Source organism: Lagopus leucura, unplaced genomic scaffold (genome assembly GCF_019238085.1).
Source record: "Lagopus leucura isolate 7727_CA_CO unplaced genomic scaffold, USGS_WTPT01 Super-Scaffold_100019, whole genome shotgun sequence".
NCBI lineage: Eukaryota > Metazoa > Chordata > Aves > Galliformes > Phasianidae > Lagopus > Lagopus leucura.
In genome coordinates this window covers 9,676,531-9,696,969 of record NW_024962273.1, presented here as the reverse complement: position 1 = coordinate 9,696,969, position 20,439 = coordinate 9,676,531, and the positions used below count along the sequence as shown (strand labels likewise).

Genomic DNA, 20,439 nt, shown 5'->3' with positions numbered 1-20,439 from the left:
AAAAGTGAACAGATCGATAAAAACAAGCCTAGCAGGCTTTTAAGAGTATGATTAGGAAAAAAAAAAAAATTACAATAAAAGAGAACTGTAATTCTAGCCTAAACTGAGTCACAGATCTTCCATGGCAATGCTGTAGAGTCCCTGAAGCATATGATCGCTGTGAAAGCCCTGATCCTGCACCCCAAAGCCCTGGACTGGAGAGTCAGAGTGTGGTTGCTTCCCCTTTCACCACCGTGCATCTTCAGATGGCCCAACACACAGCAGAGATCTCACAGGTCTGAAGAGATTTCCCCTCACTAGTTACTCCAAGGGAGACTGTCCCTGGGATTGGGGCTAGAAGCATTTCAGTTATCTCCATCACCTGCTGTCAACTGCTTATCCCACACTCCCAGCTGCTCCAGGTAAGTCCACCATCCACTGGGACTGGCCTACACCATGCCAAATCTGAAAAGCACATTTATCTTTGTTACCTTGCCAGTTCTCGAGGTCACACATTATTAATACAGATAAAAAAAGTGAGGAGAAAAATAGACACCGTGCCCAGCCTCGCCTGCAAAACAAAGGTACCGTGCCCAAAACCAGCCTTTGCTGGAATTTCCATGCTGCAGGCGTGTGCCGATCTGGGGATGTTTGATTATCCCACACTTAGGAGTTTTAAAGCTTGAGGGAGCCAGTGTTAAACCCGGTTGCTACCAGTTTCTCCTGTGGCTGCTCTTATAGGAACATGCCTACAGAAAAGTAAGCCTGACCCTTTTGGAAGGTTTAAAAGAGATACCAAGCAGTTTGAGTGAAACAGGGCTGGTCTGGGGAACAGGGAAGGGCGAGAAGGCACAGGTTTGTGTTTGCACTTTCGACTCTCTGTGCAGGAGCCGTACTGATCACTGCACACATTTGGAAAGCTTCTCTCTTCTGGGTCCTTGTTTCTCCTTAAAGGGGAATCCCAGCTCTCTAACTAAACCTTCCCACCTGCTGGCAGGCTGCTCCTCACCAGAGGGCACACATTTTCCAGGATACATAATTTCCCAGATAATCCTGATAGTGGTAACTGCCTGCCTTGGGTGTGGGTAGATCTCTTCCAGCTCCCAGAACAGTACACCGTGGCTATACAGCAAGATAGGAAAAGGGGGATATAAATACACGTGGTGACAGCTTGTACCCTGAGATGGGATTGGGCTGGGACACAACCGTAGCAGGTCGCAGAGCGCAAGCAGCCGGCCCTGCACATGCCAGCACCCAAAGCTGACTCCTCCGCCCTGACATCAGCCCGCACAACCCTGCAGAAGCACAGCTGGGCCTTGTCCGTGCTGCTGCTCCAGCCCTGCTCCAGCAGTGCAGGCACAGTGGTCTTTGTCCTCCAACAAGCCTCGTGCTGCAGTCACCCTGGACTTCTCACCTGGCAAAGCCCTGACATCCACTTCTCCTAGCACTGAGATGCAGAAGGAAAATGGACTTTTCCATAAGGCCATCTGAACAGAGCGATGTGAGCCCATCGTCTGAGTTAACTTTAGATTTCCAGTGGAAGAGCTGCTGGCAGCCTGCCCAGATTCCTTGGCCTGCTGCCTGCCAAGTCCTCAGAGACTATTTTTATCATTATTTATTTATTACATTTAACTATCTTGGGGCTGGACCGCAGACAGGCGGAATCTGAAAACGCAGACGCTCAACGGAAAGCTAACTGGGAGGTAGGGGGAGGTTAATTATAATATCAGGACCTGTCCCATTGAAGAGTAAAAAAAAAAAAACAACCAAAAAAAACCAACAACTTTAAGAGAGTTTGTGGCTTAACAGGCTGAAATTCTTGCCATTCTTTTAGGCACCACGTTGCCTACAAAGAAGAGGTGCTGGCTCACCTGGCAGGTACACGTGCCGTTCCCATACAGCCTGGCAGAGTGGGCAGCAGCTTGTGAATTCGGAGAAAGGGCAGGGACTGGAGAGAGTGAGAAAATGATGTCCAGTGAGCAGGCAGCCCATTGCAGCAGTGCGCAGCAGGAGAGACCGCTTATGAGAAGCCAGCAGCAACTGGCTGCTGCTACCAGGCAGTGTTGCCTGCTGGAACCCTCCACAAAAAAGGCACTTTGCAGCTTTTGGGGAGCAGCCCGAGCCCACCAAATCATACAACATAGGCTGCTTGTAACTAAGAGCTTGGTCTGGTTTCTGCTACTAGATACCCAGTGTTCTGCTAGTGCCTTACAGGTCTGCCTCACAGACCTGAGGGTAATTCCTTTCAGTCCTTCCCAACCTGAGCTGGAATCAAGCCAGAGTGGCCATATATTCCATTAAAAAGCCCAAACCATTCTCTGCTATTTAGAGAATGCAAAGCCAGCTAAGCCACAAACAAAATGGATCATTCCAAAACACATTTCCAGATGGATCATGATGAATGAAAGTCAGAACACCTACAAAGAGATTTCCATCTTCAAAAGGAACCCGTGATCTCCATGAAAAACAGGCCTGGGAACAGGAAACTATGGCAAATGAGACTAATTCTTTCTACAACAGAAATACTTCACACTCAAACGAATGCTTCCCACCCACAGACCGTAAAGCATTTTTATAAAAGCAAGCACTACTCTGGTTTCACACAGAACAGCAGAAGCAAGGCATGTAAACCACTTGTCCGGGGTCACGCAATACAATATGGTATTGTCAGCTCTTTGACCTTGCTTTTCCAGTGCTTACCTTGCCCCGTTGTGCTGCCTGGACAGTGTGTTGATAGACAACAGGCTTTCTACTCCAGCAGAGCCCTGTAAATCACAGACACCAGCCTGCCCACATCATGCTTGGGTTTAACTAAATCAGGAGCTGGTAGCTGCTGCTAGCACAATACTGATGCAGGAAATCTCCTCTTATTCACACAATAGCAGCGGGAACCTTGCAAGCATGACACAGCACACAGCCAGGAGCATGACACAGAAAGCAGGGACTCACTGCTGCTGTAGGGGACAGCAGCTCTCACGGTCACAGCATGGGTCACAGCAGTTGGTGTGGTTCGTACATATGTACTCTTGGTTTCAGGGGGATTTCTGGGTGCAGAAGGACCTGCAGGTATAACAATGCCTCAGCACACTCTGAAATTCACATGGATTATCTGTTAAATTCGAGGGTTCTCCCTTTTGTGCACACAAGACAACAACTCGCGCCTTAATAGAGTTCCAGGCCTGTCTAAAGCACAATCCAAACAACCCTGGTGTTATTGGTACAGACTATACACCAGAATCCCACTGAATGAAACTTTGTAGCCCAAGCTGCATGGCCTATCAAACATTAAACACAGCATCTTCCTTTTTCCCATTTGGAAGAACACTTTAGTTAGCAATGAGATGTGCACCATTTCTAAATGTAAATATAGCAGGGCAGGAAAACAAAAAGGAGTGTTTGACTGCTAATGAATCACCCTTGTTGAAAGTTTCCTCTGGGGCACGTTGCCATCTGAGTCACTGAGCTCTGCATGCTTTTTAGGTCAGCTTTCTCTCAGCTTTATTCACCTGACGTACGTCTCTCCAGCTTGTAAGGATATACACCTCTACTCAGCATGCTCTTGTAATGCTATACAGAATCAGCTGGGCAGTGGATGAATGTGCAGCTATATTTTAGGCTTAGTGCAATAGCAGTGGCAGAAAAATTCTCTAAAACAACATTTTTTCATCAAGGCTAACCTTGAGACAGTCAGAACAGGACCTGTCTACCACTCCTCATCTTCAGAAGAACGTTGCTAAACATTAACTCGCTGCTCCTCATATCACACGTGGCGTGGTCTCTATAAACATGCATTAATTTCCTCATTGGTTTAACAAAGATGAGATTGATAAATTAAAATGAGTTGCTAAAGACAAGGGATTAAAGACACACACCGTGACTCGGGGCCCTGGGCTCCCAGCCCTGTGACCCGGCCATTCTGCTAACAGCGGATGTGCTGACTGCTTTCTCCTCTTTTCCTCCAGTGACGTCTGGGTCAGGGCCTGTTGGCTGGATGCATTAAACCAGAAATAATCCTTTCAAGATCTGTGCTCTGGCCAGTCTCACCCATGCTGAACTTGACCCATAATTTCACCCACACAAGCACAAATCAACCTGCTACATGTACTGCCTTCCCCTGCACTGTTTACAAGCATCCTCCTCTCCCTTCCCTAGGTAATTTCACATCCTGCCAGTTCCCAGATTTAGGTGTCAACATGCCAAAAAAATACTTATGCTGCCACAGCAAATGCTGTGCCAGGCTACGCAGACTGGAAGATTTATCTTCTGTTGAGGAGAAATCCATCTGGTACAGTGTATCTGTTATCAGTGCTTCCTCCAGCTAACCCCCTTGAGCTCCCTGTGTCAATGAACAAAGATTTCACACCCCTTCAGTCCTCAGCACCTCTCTATTTCCCTCCATCAAGCTCTGGCAGTCTATATCTTCCTTTTCCTTTTGGAAAAAGCCCAAATAGGTAAAACACGCCTTCAATAAAAGCATAAGAAAGCTGTGTCAAGCCTACTCTATGCAACAGCACAAGACCTCCAGTTCTAGGATACGCTGAAATATAAGACCCCAGCCCCTCTGAAAACCACTTCTTCATTTAACAGCTGACCTATGCCACCAAGCACAGTGCACAGAAAGAAGATGGACTCAGCAACATGCACTGCTTTGCCTGACAAAGACCTGATGAACAGACCCTGTAGAACATCCTTCAAAAAGAAAATGAAGTGCATCCATTCAGCTGTAGAGCCTGATCCATGCCAACCATCCCGTAGGACAACATGACACAGCAGCCTCTTCCATCCATGTCTCTGTCAGATGCCAGCCATCACCGTGCTGTGGGAAGTTTGTGACCCACAGAGTTAGCTTTGCCAATTCCAAAAGCTAAGAGCCTGGAAGGGGTGGTGATGGTGGCAACGCAGAGGCAGGGCATGCAAGCCTGCCAACAGTTTGTGTTAGATGGATGCTGACCTTCCAAAAGTAAAGCTTGCTCACAAAGTCTGCATTGTTTACAGTTACAGAGCAGATGGTTCCTTTAAAACAGAAAAGCTCACGAACAAAACAGGAGGCAGACCTACCAGCGAGCACTTTGGTAAAAGTTTCCTACAATTTTTCTATTGTGAGTCCCAGCTGAGTGCTGTTTGTTATGGAGAAGCTGCACATGAAATAGAGAAAAACACGTGCATGCCAGAAAACTTCTGTAAAGCATTATTCCCAATACAAGATGCAAGGCAAGACATTCTAAGTCTCATCTTCAGAATCTGCCTTTGCTTCTTCCAGTCCTTCGCCCTCTCTTCCCTGCAGCCTCATTCAGAGAATTCTGAGTGGCCATTACTCACTGGCCTGCTGCCATATATCTACCGCCAAGGCAGCAGCAGAGCTTGGGCATACTTGGTGCATTTTGGTACCCCACCTCTTTGCCACAGCCTAAGCTCTGTCCTTCACTGCATCCTACCGATTACTAATTCGGCCAGCTCACGATATTTTGCTCAGCGGGCACCAGATAACACTTCACAATTCATTTTAATTGCAAGTTCTTTGTAATGTTTTCTTTATTCAAGAGAGCGAAGAAAATTTTAAAAAGTGGTTGGTCTGGCCTCCATTATAATGAAAGCAATCCTTGCTTTCAAAGGAACAGGGACAAATTTACACCGAAAAAAAAAACCAACCCAAAATCTCAAGTGATGTCTCATAGCTGCCTCTCTTAATCTCTGTGCTCCATCCCACTGTTTATTCCCAGCCTGCTGGTCCCATCACTCCCCTCCAGCCCACAAGACCCTCCCATCCTTGCCTGCACTCATTGCACACATGCTCTCTGCTTTCAGTCTGACCTCCCCAAGTCCTGCAGACCAACTCCACCAAACCCACAGAATATCCCAGCTTTTCCTGGCCAACAACAGTGCTGGGAGAATCCTCACTGCTCTACCACACTAATTTCTACTGCTGGTCACATCACCAATCAGCCTGCTGCAGCTCTCTCAGGCAGCTTATGCCTATTCAAGTGTTGCTAACTCCAGAAGTTTGGCAGAACAGTGGTAAATACAGGAACCCCAAAGCTTACTTTTATTCTGTAGAAGTGACTTGAGGCAAGACGAGGCTGTTGCACCACTTAGTCAATAAAAAATGCATTTTAGGATGTTTTTAGATGCCTACATTTAGCAGACCCACTTGGGAGCATACACCTAACTCCAATATTGGATGCCTGAGGTGTTCTCATGTGAAATGCTCACGCTCTGCCTAAGAGGGCTTTTGGGTACTGCTGGGTAGGTTAACCGACCCAAAATGAACCCTTCTTCAGACCATGCCCCCTTCCTAGATATTAAGACTGGAAAGGCAAGGTGTTCCATAGGTTCACTGCGACAAGCATTAGATGCTTCACATATATGAAAACCTATATTCACTTGTCCTCACAATGATTCAGATGCTCATCCACGAGGACCAGGTCGCTGCTCGTCACGTACCTCAAGCACCCCTGCTTTCAGAGGAGTTCTGCAAACCTCAACAAAGCCTCAAATCAGACACACAGTCATGAAACAGGGATGAAATACAACCTCCTAGACTCAAAGCAATGAAACAAACTCTAATGAACACAGTTGTTCAAACAGAATTTCTCTGATCCATGCACTTTTCCCTTCTGGGCAAGCTACACTGATCTGGGAAAAAAAAAAAAAAAAAAAAAAAAAAAAGCTAATTTTCCTAAAACCATCAATGTTAAACAAATTCCAAGTGCAAGCACTGATCTCAAGCTAGTGTAGCCCAACAAAGCCCCATCACCATTTTCTATAGCAATTTCATAAAACCATTTAAGTCAGAAGTTAACATACAGCTGTGCACGCCACAACTCCAGAAGCTCTGTGAACAAGAACCAGTTTAGGTCCCAGTTATGGAAAGAGGTGCCAGCCCAGCTTCCTTGGCTGCTGCTGACAATGCTTTATTGTTCCTCTATAATGCTGTTTTGTTTAGGGCCCTCTTTGGAAATTCCATGACGACACACATGCAAAGTGCCAGGGTAGATGCATGTGCTCCTGCAGCATTGTTTTCACCGCTGTTAATATTCCACCCCCAAGACCTCCTAAACGACGGTCTGTTCCATATGTTCACCACTTCATAGAGCAGGGATGTGCAGTCCTGCCTCCATACAGTTTCTGTCTGCCAGTTCCCCTTCCTCACAAAAGTTGCCAGAAGCCCTGGAAGCTGCTTGTCAAGATTTTGGAGCCTGCACTGAAGGCATACCCTTGTGAACTCCTCAACCTTTAATCACCATGACCAGTGATGCTGATGGCACAAAATCACAGCTTGATGTATGCTTCTGTTTGAGAAACTGCCAGCAAAAAAAATGGTGTAAATTCTCAGGACAAAATTGTTAGGAAACACCTGCATGCTAACACTAGCTAAATAAAAACCTCCCTACTTCCTCAGCAAAACAGCACTTCATCCACACTACCTAGAAAGCACCAGCCTGCTTGTTGCGCTGTGCAAGCAAATTCTGCTTAGAACAAGGGAAAAACTGGCCTACAATTGAGCTGTCTCCAAGATCAGTGGAGCACAAGAGAATGCTCCCAAGTAACACCATTTGCCCTGAGCCATCTGCAGGGGAGAAGTCCTCTAAGGTAATTTTTCTCTTGAAAGGAAGCAGTGCTGAACTTCTTGCCTACCACATCCACTCAGAGTAAAGCTGGTTACTCCATACTCCTGCCCAGAGCAATCATGCCCCATCACAAAAATCACCTCAAAGACATTTCCACCTCAAAAGCGTTTCATAAATTACCAGCTTCCTACTAACAGGCAAACAAAGGGTCACTGCGCAGACAGTGCATGTCAGGCACTCAAAAAACAAACCTGGCGGTCCACGTTGTAAGGTGCTCTGCTGCAATAAGGGAAGCCATACAAATTGGTCCACCAACAAAACAAATTAACGCACTCCTCTTGCACCTTCCACACCCCCCTCCTGCTGTCAGTGTCTCCAGAGATCTCTCCTGGTGTTTTAACCCCTAGCTTTTTCTCTAGCTGGGAGTCCTCTGCTGCACATCTGCTTTCCAATACCTTTCCCATCCACTTGTTTTAAAAATCCTTTGGAACAGTTAATGTTCCAGTTTAGACATGAATGATGCACCTCTTTACATAAGGAGTTCATACGCACTCTGACAATACTGCAGAATACATGCACTCCAGACAGTCACATATGGTCATGCTGTGTACCACAGGTAACGTAAGGTCCTTGTCAACACAGCATCTCAATGAAAAAGAGAAGAATGGATCTGCAGCTTCCCACACGCGTGCCTGCCTGCCAGGTGATGCCACTTCCAGTTCATCAGAAATCACCCCAACGTTCTGCAGAGAACAGGTCAGAAATGGAGAAAGATAAAGCACAGCATGGAGAGACAGTGCTGGAGAACTTCAGCATGCTGTGCAAGTCATGGCCTGATTTTCTAGAAGTGTGCAGTGTTTCTCTGCAGCGCAGGTAGAAGAAACAGGCAGGTGGGCCAGGCTGGGCAGCAGAAGAAAGAGGCAGATGCCAAGGTAAGCCTGAAGCAAATTAAGTATCAGAAAGCAGCAGGTTCCTTTGAGACTGCCTGGTTGCTCTGTTGGCAGAGGAAAGCAAGCCATTAAAGAGGCAGAATACACCAGTGTTGACTTCATTTGCAGCACTAATTGCCATGCACGTGCACTAATTGCCCTCACATGAAGTGTAAGGGAGTAGGCACTACCTCTAATCCCATGCAGTAGGTGAGGCTTCCAAAATAATACTTGTTGGGTCACGCTCTCAACCACACTCTCCACTTGTACCAAAGCAAAATGGAGGGAACTGGGGCAGTGCCCTGTTTTTAATAAAACTACCCGTTACAATTTACTGAGAGACTGGAGAGGGACCTTTCAATCTATTGATTGTTGGAGACATTTGGGACAAACAAACAAAGCATGAAGCTTCTTACTGGGGTAAGAGAAACGACAGTCAATGAAACACTGCTGTCCCTCTGGAGGACAGGGCAGTGGCGATCTAACCAGCAGCTGTAGGTACCTCTCACAGCTTGCTCTCCTCTTGCTATTTGATTGCTGCCAGGGCTCATCCTAGTCACCAGCACAGGTAAAGTGCTCCAGGAAAAGAACAGCCAGCAGTATGAGCACCAAGCCACGCTGCCCAGTGCCCTCTCTGTGGCTGCTCACATCAGTGAGGAGGTGAGAGCAAAGGCACAAGAGAGATGGGAGGCTGTAGCAGGTGGAAAGGCCAGGCATGGCTATTCTCTTGTTATTTTAAGGGTTCTCTGGAAATAGAGTGTTTACGTTCTTCCCTCCTAGCAGAATCTGAAAGCAGCGTATGTCCTCATCAGGATGTTGTCCTTAGCTACATCTGTGTTTGCTCCTGTCTCCTTGACACTGTTTTCTCACAAGATGATGCCCAGCTGCCACTTCAGGTGCGCATGTGCACCTCCCAGACTGTTTTGATCCAAGTAAGTAGAGGAAACCAACTTCTGCTGAGCTGGACTGACACATCAGTGAAGGAAAAACACATCAGTTACCGACTTGGACAGTCTCCTTGGCACATACTGCTCCTGAAGGACATGCAACCAAAATTCTGCAAACCCAAAACCTTACCATGTGGGTGGAGAAGAGGAAAACACACCTCACACCAATAAGCTGTTGAGAAGAAATTCTGTCACGTGTTTGGTTTCGTTTTCTAGGGATTTGTAGAGGAGTCAGGCTGGGCAGAGGGACTGGAGGCATAGCAAACATCTCCTGGGGTACCCCTCTGTAAGGTGTGCACTGCTGTAGGACAGGTGCCTTTCACAGAAAGGTGAAGGCTGCAAATCAGTCTCTATTGTTCTGCACCAGCTGCCCCTTCAAACAGAAAGGCCCTGAGGGGAGTCAGCAAGAGAGGAAAAGGTATTTTTGGTGATTGGTTGAACACATTTAGATTCCATTCATTTCTTGTGGTTCGAAATACAAACTAGACAAGGCAAGGAGGACTGAGGCATGGTTTGGACAGAGGTACAATTCCTATTAGATCTGTGTGCAACAGGGAATAAAAGGGTGAAACAGGCAGCCTGGCCACTAAGGTTAAATGTCAGGGAGCTGCTCCTGCCCAGGCTTCTGAGATGTAGCTGTGTCTGACAGACGAGCTCCTCTCTTGACTGTCCCTCTCACAGACAACCCAGCCTATGCCAAGGGCAAGCACATAGCACAGAGGATGATAGTGCCTGTTTTAAGAGTGCACTGCCCATATATGCAGCTTCCTACATTAATAATATAAACGCTCCTATCTCACACAAGCTACAGTCTTACCTTGCAGATACTACGGTAAACATTTGTCTGCTCAGAAAAGTTCATCAACAAAGACTGAAGATTATTTAAAACTTGTGTGCACACTTCTCTAAACAAGCATGACTTTATATTTAGTTCGCATTCCCTCTGGAAATGAATTAAATTAACTGGGTCCATTAGCATCTGCAGTAGTAAAATAAGGTGATTTCAGCTGTGGACAACAGCTTCTATATAGTGTTGAGTTGGATTTTTTTTTTTTTTTTGTGGCTTACCTAATCCACCTGTGATTACTTTTCCTGGACATCATTATTTAGTCATGACACAAAAGTTTTGTCCACAGTCAGACATTCATTATCTACATTCGTTAAGAAGGAAAAATAAATTGCAGTCTCCAAACTTAATCTAAAAAGAAATGAAAATATTTTCAGGATATACTTTCTTAAGTATTTGTTCACAGACATTTTGAGAGTGGTTGCAAAAAGTACGCGCTTTTAAGAGCCCATGGAGCAGCTCTGAAGTGCTAACGGGTCAGGAATGAAGCAAACCAAGGGCACCTATCCCAGCAGCTGAGGGAAGTCACCCATGAAATGAGCTTAATGCCAAGCTTATTGAGGATCCCCTTATTCAAGCCAGCTGTGCCAGGTGCTGTACAAACATACTGCTAGCCTCCAGAGGCATCCTTCAACCACAACACTTCCAGTTTTGTAGCTTTCAAAAGTTGTCAGTGTATCTATCAGAGCAGTGGGAGGGTGCTTGCTCCAGCACATTAACGTGACTGAGAAGATAACAAGCCTGAGTTCTACACACACTGTTTTTTTCTGGCCTGCCACCAGCCTTGAAAATGTCTCAGCTATGGTAGTAAAACCCACATACGCACAGCAGCTACCTCATGGTGCTATCATGTTCTGTCAAAGACACAGGATAGAAATGGAGCAGAGAAAATGCTGTGTTCAACAACAGTTACAAAGGTAAGAATGCAATTACTGAGTATGAAATCTGGGCCCAATGTCAGAGCCCCTTCACAAACTAACACGACTGTGTTTTATTTTTTAAGTAGACGATGTTACCTTAGGTAGGAAAATATCCCCAGCACATTCCATCACAGGGCGTTATAAACCTGTCTCTCAGACATGGTGGAAGCACGGGTTCGGTTCACCACCAGGTCAGAGATCAATGCCAATTCCTTTTTCAGCTGACAAACACCATCCATTCAGCATTTCAGCTTGTTTTACCTGCCACGAGCAGAAGCCATCACTAAGTGCAAGGGAACGGTTCACTGAACTGTGTCAGCAACCTCAGCACTCCTCCTGGCCTTACGATCCAGCACACTCCCTGCAGAACAGCTCTTCCCACATTGGTAACCTCCCTCTGGGTTTAACGGTTTTAAAGACTGCAGTTACCCCTAATGTGCTAGAATGACATTGTAATTACAGTGCCCCACTACAGTGCATAGCATCTGCCTTTGCTGGTACCATGCAGCATTGCTGCATTTCTTCTACAAGATTACAGGTAACGGCTTGCCTAAAAAAAAAAGAAATCCCATTCAGCCTAAAGCATCTTCATTAATTACGTTTTCCTCGGTCCATCCACTTGTGTGACTCGTTCCTATACATTAAGGAAGAATACAGACAAAGCTGCTTTTGGGTACCTCCCAGCAAATGGAAAGAATTCATCACTCAGCAGGCATGTCTGAGTGCTGTCATCTGTGGGCTGACTGGCAAACTACTGTTTTTAGAAATACTGATTTGAATAGTCCCTCACCACAGCGCTAGCTCTAAGAATTCTGTTTCCAGAGCCTGAGGTACACAGGGATCAGTGGTTGTAACATTTAGTCTATGGAAAGGAATAAAGGGAAGGAGTTGTGGCTTTTTTGAAGGGGAAAACGCAGCCAGGGAAGAACCATCTGCATTAGAAATACTTTATGACAGATTCTTGCAAGCAATGTCACAGTCTTTTCTTTTGACTATGAAGTAAGACAAAATATCTTATGCGAGCTGCAAACATGTTTAAGGAATAAACAATTTGCTTAAGCTGCTGCTTTGAGAGATCAATTTCTAATATCTGGGAGGAGGGGGAGGATACAGAACCAACAACTTTTTTCATTTATATTCCTCCCCTGTTGCATCAGCACAGTCCTTTGTTTACTGTCTACAAAGATGCATTCTGATACTAGTGGAATGTGTATGTTACATTTATATGTTAAATACGTATGTTAAAATAGCAGCTTTAATCCCCAGCTCAACTCCCCGAAAGCAAAGTTTCCCAGGAAGAGGGAGAACAATAGCAAAACACTGCAATACCATAAAGTCCCAATTCACAGAAAGAACTTCTATGGGTATTCCACAGGTGTGTAAAACCTTTCATGAAAAGAAGAGAAAGTTCCATATTTCACCTGAAAACTCATCAAATTGCAGAAGAACCAGATTAGCTAAAGGGATCCAACCAACCATGCCATTCTTCTGCCCGCCAGCAATGAGGCTGGCAAGACTCATCAACATCATAAAGCATCAAGCACAGATTTTCTTGGGAGTGGTCCAGCTGCAGGTGCTAAAAAGCATTTTGACTCTTGTCTTGGCCTAACAGCTATTTTATGTGTGATCCTAAGTGATAGAAACCTCAAGCTTTTCCACGATAAAGTGAGAACATCCTGGAGTTCAGGAGACAAATATTAAAATTCTTGTCTCTTTCTCACACCCCCTCACAACTAGATTATCTTTTTTAATATCTTTGGGGTTGTGTTTTTTCATTCGCATGGCATTTCCCCTTGGGTTTTTACCTAGCCTAAGGACTTCATAATAATGGATCTATTTAAACTTCTGGCAGCAGCAGGATACATCCTGGGTGAAGAGAAAAAAGATTTTTCTTAAAGTATCATCAATTAAAAAACAAAAAGAAGAAAGAGCATCCCCTGGATGCAAGATATCAGTAGCCAAGATCACTAGGCTAAACTTCAGAAGGAGTACAGGCACTAACAGTGGCTGCATCCCACATCAAAACCCAGGACTCAGAGATGAAAAAAGTCACTCAGTTATACAGGAACTCCACCCACTTCCCAGAAGCTGTGAATTTTTGCATTCCACACACACACACACACACACACACACACACACACACGTGTTGTCACTATTCTACCACTATTCTACCCCTCTGGGCCCTGAAACAGCCACGCAGTACTGAAGCGTTTGTGAGGCTGGGGGAAGGTTGCTGAGCTCCAGCTCCTCCTGCACTGCATTTTTGGGCACATAATGCCTGTGCAAGGTGCCAGGTAAATGCTCTAGTATGAAGCAGATGGGAAGACAAAGCTTGCCCAAGGGGAGCAGAACTTGGAGCCCTGTCCTCCACCTCCCCAAACAAAAGCGGGTATTTTTTCTGAACCGCACCCACCTGCACAGGGGGGAAAAAAAAAAGAAAAGAAAAAGAAAACATCAGAAAAAAAAAAAAAAAAAGAGAGGAATTTCTCAAAGCAGAGGTTCTCAGAAGCCACTCACAGCTACAGGGTGGACTGCTTTACCGCAAACATGGAAGTTGCTGTCGGAATAATTGCAATTGTTACCTCTCGGTGTTTCAGCTGCTGCTGGAGGTTTTTTCTCATTGCATCTCGTGCCAGGACAGAAGGAAAGGTCTTTTAGTTTGGTAAGAAGATGGGAGTAATACCCATTAACAAAATGAAAAGACAAAAGCAGCTATTCCCAAAAGACCATAGCTGTTCCCACTACTGAAATGCCCCAAAAGTTAGCAATTGTTTCAATTTTCTTACGAGATTCAGAGGGAGCTGTGGTGCATGACTGAAAGATTAGCTAATCTAACACAAGTTGAATGCGTTGAAACAGCCTGGTGCCCAAAGTTCACACTGCAGCTGGGCAGAGTCCCAGCCAGCAGCACGGCCAGCAGCGGTGAACAAGCAGCAAAAGGGCATTTTGGGAGTGCTTGCAGCCAGTCTGGGTTTGGGAAGGCACAGCCAGTTCCAGTGAGTCGTTAGCACGAGACTCATCAGCATTTTGTTTCCACTGCAGTTCAGGTTTTAAATCATTTGAATGCGGTCAGTAACAAAAGAGCATGTAAATACGAGGTCCTGCCCTGGGACACAGGTCTGCAGCAGAGGATAAGGGTCGTGGTTGCACCAAGGCATCCAGCCTGGGACACGTGAGGACAAGTCAATAACTGTGCTGTAGGATTGGGACACACATCTGTCCACAGTTGTGGGCATCACACTGCAGGGAAATGCCAAAAATTCAGGGTGGTGGGAAGGGCGGGGGTGGAGAAGTGAGGGAAGAAGATAAGAGGCAGCAGGACCACAGGGTAATTTCACAGATAAGAAAAACAGATACGCCTTTATAAACCTCAAGCAGTGCATTCACTCCCTAGAGACACAGGCAATATTGCTTCTAAGGACTAATTGATATACAATACCTCAGGGATTAAATTAATTACCTCTGTTAGAGAATTACACTTGGGAAGGCTGTTATCAATGCAACAGCTACTGGATGTTTCGGGCTGCCATTTCTTCCTCTTCTCAAATGGTCAGTTTTTACAAAGTTCAAACTACAGCTCAGCTGTTCAGCTGTCAGCACTGCTGGAGCAGATCTTGCTGCACGAGCAGCTCTCTCAGCAGCAATGCTTATGCAGAACAGGACGCTATGAAGTGCTATAAAATCACATCCCAAATGAACATTACTCAAATGTCAAGCAGGCAGCATACAACCATTCAAACAAACAGATCCACTTGCACTTCAGGTAGCTCATCTCTCCTCTGTAAATAAATGCCACCAGAAGACAATGAAAGGGCAATGCAGTGAGTTGGTAACGCACTTCTGAGAATCTGTTAGTCTCAAAATCAGTCATCACCTACTTATCTTAAGCATGCTGCAGTCCAAATGGAACACGCAGTACTATTTCTCCTGCTACACAGCAAGCTTCTCATACAATGTCATTTAAATTGCATCTAAAAAGCATCTTTACGAGATGCTAGAAGATACACACAAGACACAAGTCAATATCCTATTACAGTAAGAAGCTGTTTTTAGCCCTGCTGAAGTGACGGTTTATTTAGGGAAAGGAAAAAGAACGCATCATGTTTTTGTACCAACACAAAAACGGTTAAAACAAAACACTGCACTTTGGAGAGAGGCACCGTGCAGCTGCGGATCCATCACATATCATTAACTTGGACTGACAGGGAGAAAGGCCAATGCACAGATCTCAGAAGTGAGGAATGAGGAGTACTCAAGTAATGTTGTGATGAAGGTGCAGGGACGGGCAACAGGGAGCTCGACATCAGGAGCCTGGAAACAGAGTGCCAAGAACACAAGCATGTACTGGGCAGCTGCTGACAGCCATGCTATCAGAAACTCTTTGCAGGAGATTTGCAATAATATTTGGGCAGGGAAAAGATCTGAGATGTTCAGCTTCTCTTTCAGTGAGCTTATAGACACAAGACCAAAAAAGAAAAAAAAGAATCACACAATAACAAATTAAAAAAAAAGAAGTGTATGCATCTTTTCCCAGCCTTCTGTTTTTGTGGTACCTTAACAGTCACCCACTCACACTGAGTTAATAAACTACAAAGCCTTAACTGTACTCTTGAACAAGGAACCTCAGACAGTTACAATGGAACAGGTTTGGATGGGAAAGCTGGAGTAAATCTAACCTCAGTCCACAGGTTTGTTTGATGTCTGTATATTGCATTCTTATCCCTCACTCCTGGTCCCCCGCCTCTCCCACACACCATCCCCATCTCCTCAACACTGATTCACAGTCCAATAAAACCCATTGTGAAACTGCCTGTCCCTTAGCCCTCACTCACACAGAAATGCCAGTGCTTACACAAGACCTGCTGCTCTGAGGGCAGTTGGGCCACTCTCATGACTTCAGCAAAGCATCTGCAACCCATGCACACCAATAGCCCTCCCATGCATCTGTACAGAGTTTGTGGGTCAGTTAGGTGACTTCTTTCTTCCGCAGCATGGAATACATCTCAAACAAACCTGAAGATAAATGCAGTCATTCTCTCCCTGATAAACCCCAAACCAACCCCTGGAAATAGGTACACACAAGAAAACAAGTGATCATGATTTGCAGTTGGAAGGATTTATGTGTTAGAGGACTACACTCTTCTTCTATCAGCAGCCTTTGGATGTGAGTAAATTCTCAAGCACTCAATTTCTTCTGGTTCCCTCCCTCACCATGGGATAACTTCAGAACATAATGCAATAATTCCCACTAATTAGCATTTCTGTTCCAATTAAATGTCAATTCAAGATGCCCAGACCATTGCCTGCCTGAGACAGAGTCCAGTGACCCCAAAATTATTAAGAAAGCAGCTCAGCTAGGAAGCAACGACCACAGCTACCTTCATTCCCACCACCTCACCAATTTGAAATAGCAAAGACCCTTAACCCCTTCCTGAACCAAGGGATGAGGAGGGCTGTGCTGTAAAGAAGCCCAGCCAGAACTGGTGACAGAGAGGCAAGGAGCAAGACAACAAATTGTGCATTCTCACAAAGGGGATAAAAAAGTTGCCTTTCTCCTAAAAGGGACCAACAACCAAGGACTTCACCCTTTTTCTCAAGCAAGGTTTATGAGGCTCCAGAGCCTGGTAAAAAGTGCTCAGGAGTCTATGCAAGAGTCACTCAGCCCAGAATTGGGGTGGGTCACAGCAGGAACGCAGAATTTGTCCTTGCTTGGAAACAACTAGGAGAAGATCAAAAGAATAAAAGGCTCCTGCAAAGAACCCACTCAAGTACGACGGTTAAAATGCTGTGACACAAAGGGACTGGGGGATACACGTCCCAAAAAGCCCTTCTGCCATTTCTATGGATATAGAACCATCTGGTCACATCCTCACAGGTGCCTTCATTCCCACACCTGCCCCACAGAACCCAGGCTGATGTGACTGTTGGACTGCAGCCACCAGCAACAACTTAACCCTCTCCTTCCACTTTTATCAGCCCTCCATCCACCTTCACCCATGTGAGTCGGAGGGGACAGTGGGGCCGAGGTGCCCAGTGGGGCAGAGCGGAGCGCAGCAGATCTCCATAGCAACCAGAGGCAGCCCCGGCAGGGAAGGCCTGCTGGGTGCTGAGGCACTGCACTCTGCAGAACAGATTTCTCTATCAGCTGGAGATAGCAGCTCACAGCCTTACATCAGCCAGAGATAGCAGCACACGCTCAAACGCAAATGTGTGGAGAATCTGATGCTTGGCCTCGTACAGCCCTGCAAATTCAGCAGGACCAGGGAGACCACGGCAAAATAGAGAGGGTGTTTGGTGTAAAAAAAGAAAACAACACAATGTGAAGAGATGCACTGTCTTTGAAATCAGAGTGAGAGGACTCCTAAGACATTTTTCATCAACTGAACCCTTATTCTGAAACTGCAGTAAAGCTCAATGATCCTGAGCTGCCATTGCCCCAAATTCTCCACAGAGAGAGGTGATCACATATAGACTCCTCGCAATTAAGATGCTATCATCAACACTTTCCAACATAATATTTCAAGTACCCTCAAAAATTAACAGAGTAAGACTTCCAGCTTTAATCATGATGAGTTCTGCCTTCATATGTAGGAACAGTCTCCATCCAACATGCTGAACTCAACATGAGAAGCCTCAGTATAAAGTTACGGCTTTGAAGGACCAGAGCCCCACAGGGAGGAGCTGAGTCCATTAGCAAACTTTTCCAAGTCCAGCAAAAAAAAAACAGTCACTATCTCATTTGCAGCATATGCTCTGCTGGAAATGCACAAAAAGCCATTTATATCAAGCATAAGAAAAATATGCCATGTGCAGTTTATAAAAATATCTGTAAGAAGCTAAGAACAAAGCCAGAAACTGTCCAATGGACTTAGCTGAGTGGGGAGAGGAGGGGGCACAAAGAAGAATGGGGGGGAGGAAAAATGAAATAACTTGATGGGATATTTTGTAAGGCAGACTGCAACAGCCTGAGCATGCTGGAGTTTTATTTAAAGGGGAAAAAAAAAAAAAAAAAAACGCCCTAGAAACGTTCCTGACATTACAAAGCTTCAAAGCAGCTTCGAGGTCAGACAGAGGCAGGCACAAGGCTGTGTGCGCGCGATGCCACAGGTCAGCAGGCAGCCCAGCACCTCACAGCAGTCAAATACATGGGAGCCCAGGCTGCGGCCATGCTCCTCACCCAGACCCCAGACCCTCAGAGGCATGTGTCACACTGCGATGCTCCCAGTCATTGCTCTGAGGTCCCCGTGGTGTTGAGCACAGGACCCCCACATCCATTTGCTGTGCTTCCAAAAGGAAAGCAGCACCTTGTACTGCTTTTGTTTGTACAGATATGGTAATTAAAAACTGCACTGCAACACATTCAATAATAGACTTATTATTCCTGCAAACCAAGTGCTCCAGTTTAACATGATAATACAGCTAATGACCTGCATTTATACTTCTCCACTTTTCCGCTGGCTGTACACAAATGCTGGGCTTTTCCACTATTGCTATTTCCAGAGCAAACACCTTCTTGCTAAACCCAAACCTCACCCAACTCTTCCAAGGGGCACGCTCTGGAAGCCCTGCACCAAAATCATTCAGACCCCAGCACTCCTCACAAGAACAGCCTTGAATCCATACAGACCACACAATGTTCTGCACATAGAGGCAGCCCACAGGACACCATTCCACAGGTGTGCTTAGCGCACAGCTGTTGACATTAAACACAGCTGAAGGGCACTGGCACAGCCAGCCAGCAACCACGCAGTCACTCGAAACCCTTCAGGCAGGTTTCCTAAACATTCTAAGACCCTTAATGAAATCCAGAAATGAGAAAACATTACAGCATGGGCTACCATCAGGCAGCACAATGCAGCATCAGACAGCCCAGGTTTGAGGCTGGAGGACACCAACCCATCCAGCGCTAGGTGATGACCCAACAAAGCCACCTACTCAGCTCGTCCAGGGAAGGTTGGGGCCACCACGCAGACACGAAGAGGCTGGGGGTTTGCCTACCTGCTTGAGGAGAAACTTGTCCTCTGCGTTGATCTTGAGGGAGACGGCCAGGTGGATGGCGGACAGCACCACCCCACTGATAACCGCAGCCCTCATCCGCACCGGCAGTAACGTGTAGATGCTGTAGATGAAGAAGACAGTCCACCAGATGCCTTCCGAGGCACTCCTGGGCCAGACCAGCAGAACCCCTACCACCTGCACAGCCAGGATCACCAGGATGACGGAGTAGCACGCCAGCCACATGTGGTCCTGGTGGAAGTCGTTGCGGTTGCACACCATGCACAGCACCACCATCAGCAGGATGGCCAGGGAGAGCACCACGACGTAGGACACCTCGTAGTGGCCATGCACAGCGTGGAAGATCAGCATGACCACACAGACCAGCACCAGCACGGCCATGAGCATGGTGAGGCTGCTCTGGTTGAGTCGGAAGAAGTAGCGCTGATAGAGGCGCTCCAGTTTCTCCGACTGGAACTTCTTGGACCTGAAGATCTGCAGCAGACTGCTGCAACAGCTGCCCATGGAGAAGGCCACCTCGGAGTCCCCCTCGTCCCCGTCCTCCTCCTCCAGCTCTTCGATCTTGGCCTTGATGCGTTTCTCCTCCAGCCCCAACTCCACCGAGCGGGGCCGTACCTCCCCCTGCTCCCGAGGGCTGGCATTGTTGGGGGCAGCGGGGGAATCACCACCGGGCTGGTGGCGGGACCGGTGACGTCGGCTTTCGTCACCGCGCTCCTGCCAAGCAGATTTGGACCTAAAGCTCATCATCATCTTGCAGCCGCTCTCCCCGCGGCTCCGGCTCGCCTGGGGCTCGTAGTCTTCCTCGCTCCGCCACCTGCTCGCCATGCGGGAGGCCTTCTTGCCCGAGGACCTGTTGGGAGGCGGCGGGTAGGAGTAGCCATTGGCCCGCGCCTCTGCCTCGCCCCAGGCCGAGCGGTGCTGCTCGGTGGCCGCCCAGGGCGCGGGGCTGCCGAAGCCCGGGGGGCTGACGCTGTTTGACCGGGACATGCCCTGCGGGAAGGGGACGTCGGGCAGGAGAGGGGGGCTCCTGGCCGCAAGGGGCAAAACCCCAAAACGCGACGGGGAAAGAGCTCGGGAATTAAAAAGTAATAATAATAATTAAAAACATAAAATTAAAAAAAATATATATATAGCCAAAACCCGCAAACGCCCCCGAAGCTTCTCCCGGAGCCGGGGCGTCCTCTCAAGGCAGCGCGGCGGCCACGGCCGGCCCCGGAGCTTCGACACCCCCCG

The 20,439-nt window shown here is 46.8% G+C and overlaps 1 protein-coding gene across 2 annotated transcripts in view; it reads right to left on the bottom strand.

The window, feature by feature from the left end:
* ADCY5 (adenylate cyclase 5) overlaps nt 1-20,412 on the bottom strand; it is a 198,266-nt gene extending 177,854 nt beyond the window's left edge. The window contains exon 1 of one of the 2 annotated variants that reach the window (XM_042877718.1): nt 19,189-20,412. In XM_042877718.1, the coding sequence (XP_042733652.1) occupies nt 19,189-20,193 (1,005 nt within the window). In that variant the 5' untranslated portion in view covers nt 20,194-20,412. Of the gene's footprint in view, nt 1-13,772; nt 13,983-19,188 lie in introns of those variants that run through there. The other variant, XM_042877719.1, reaches the window with a different exon arrangement.
* Nucleotides 20,413-20,439: the final 27 nt, after the last annotated feature.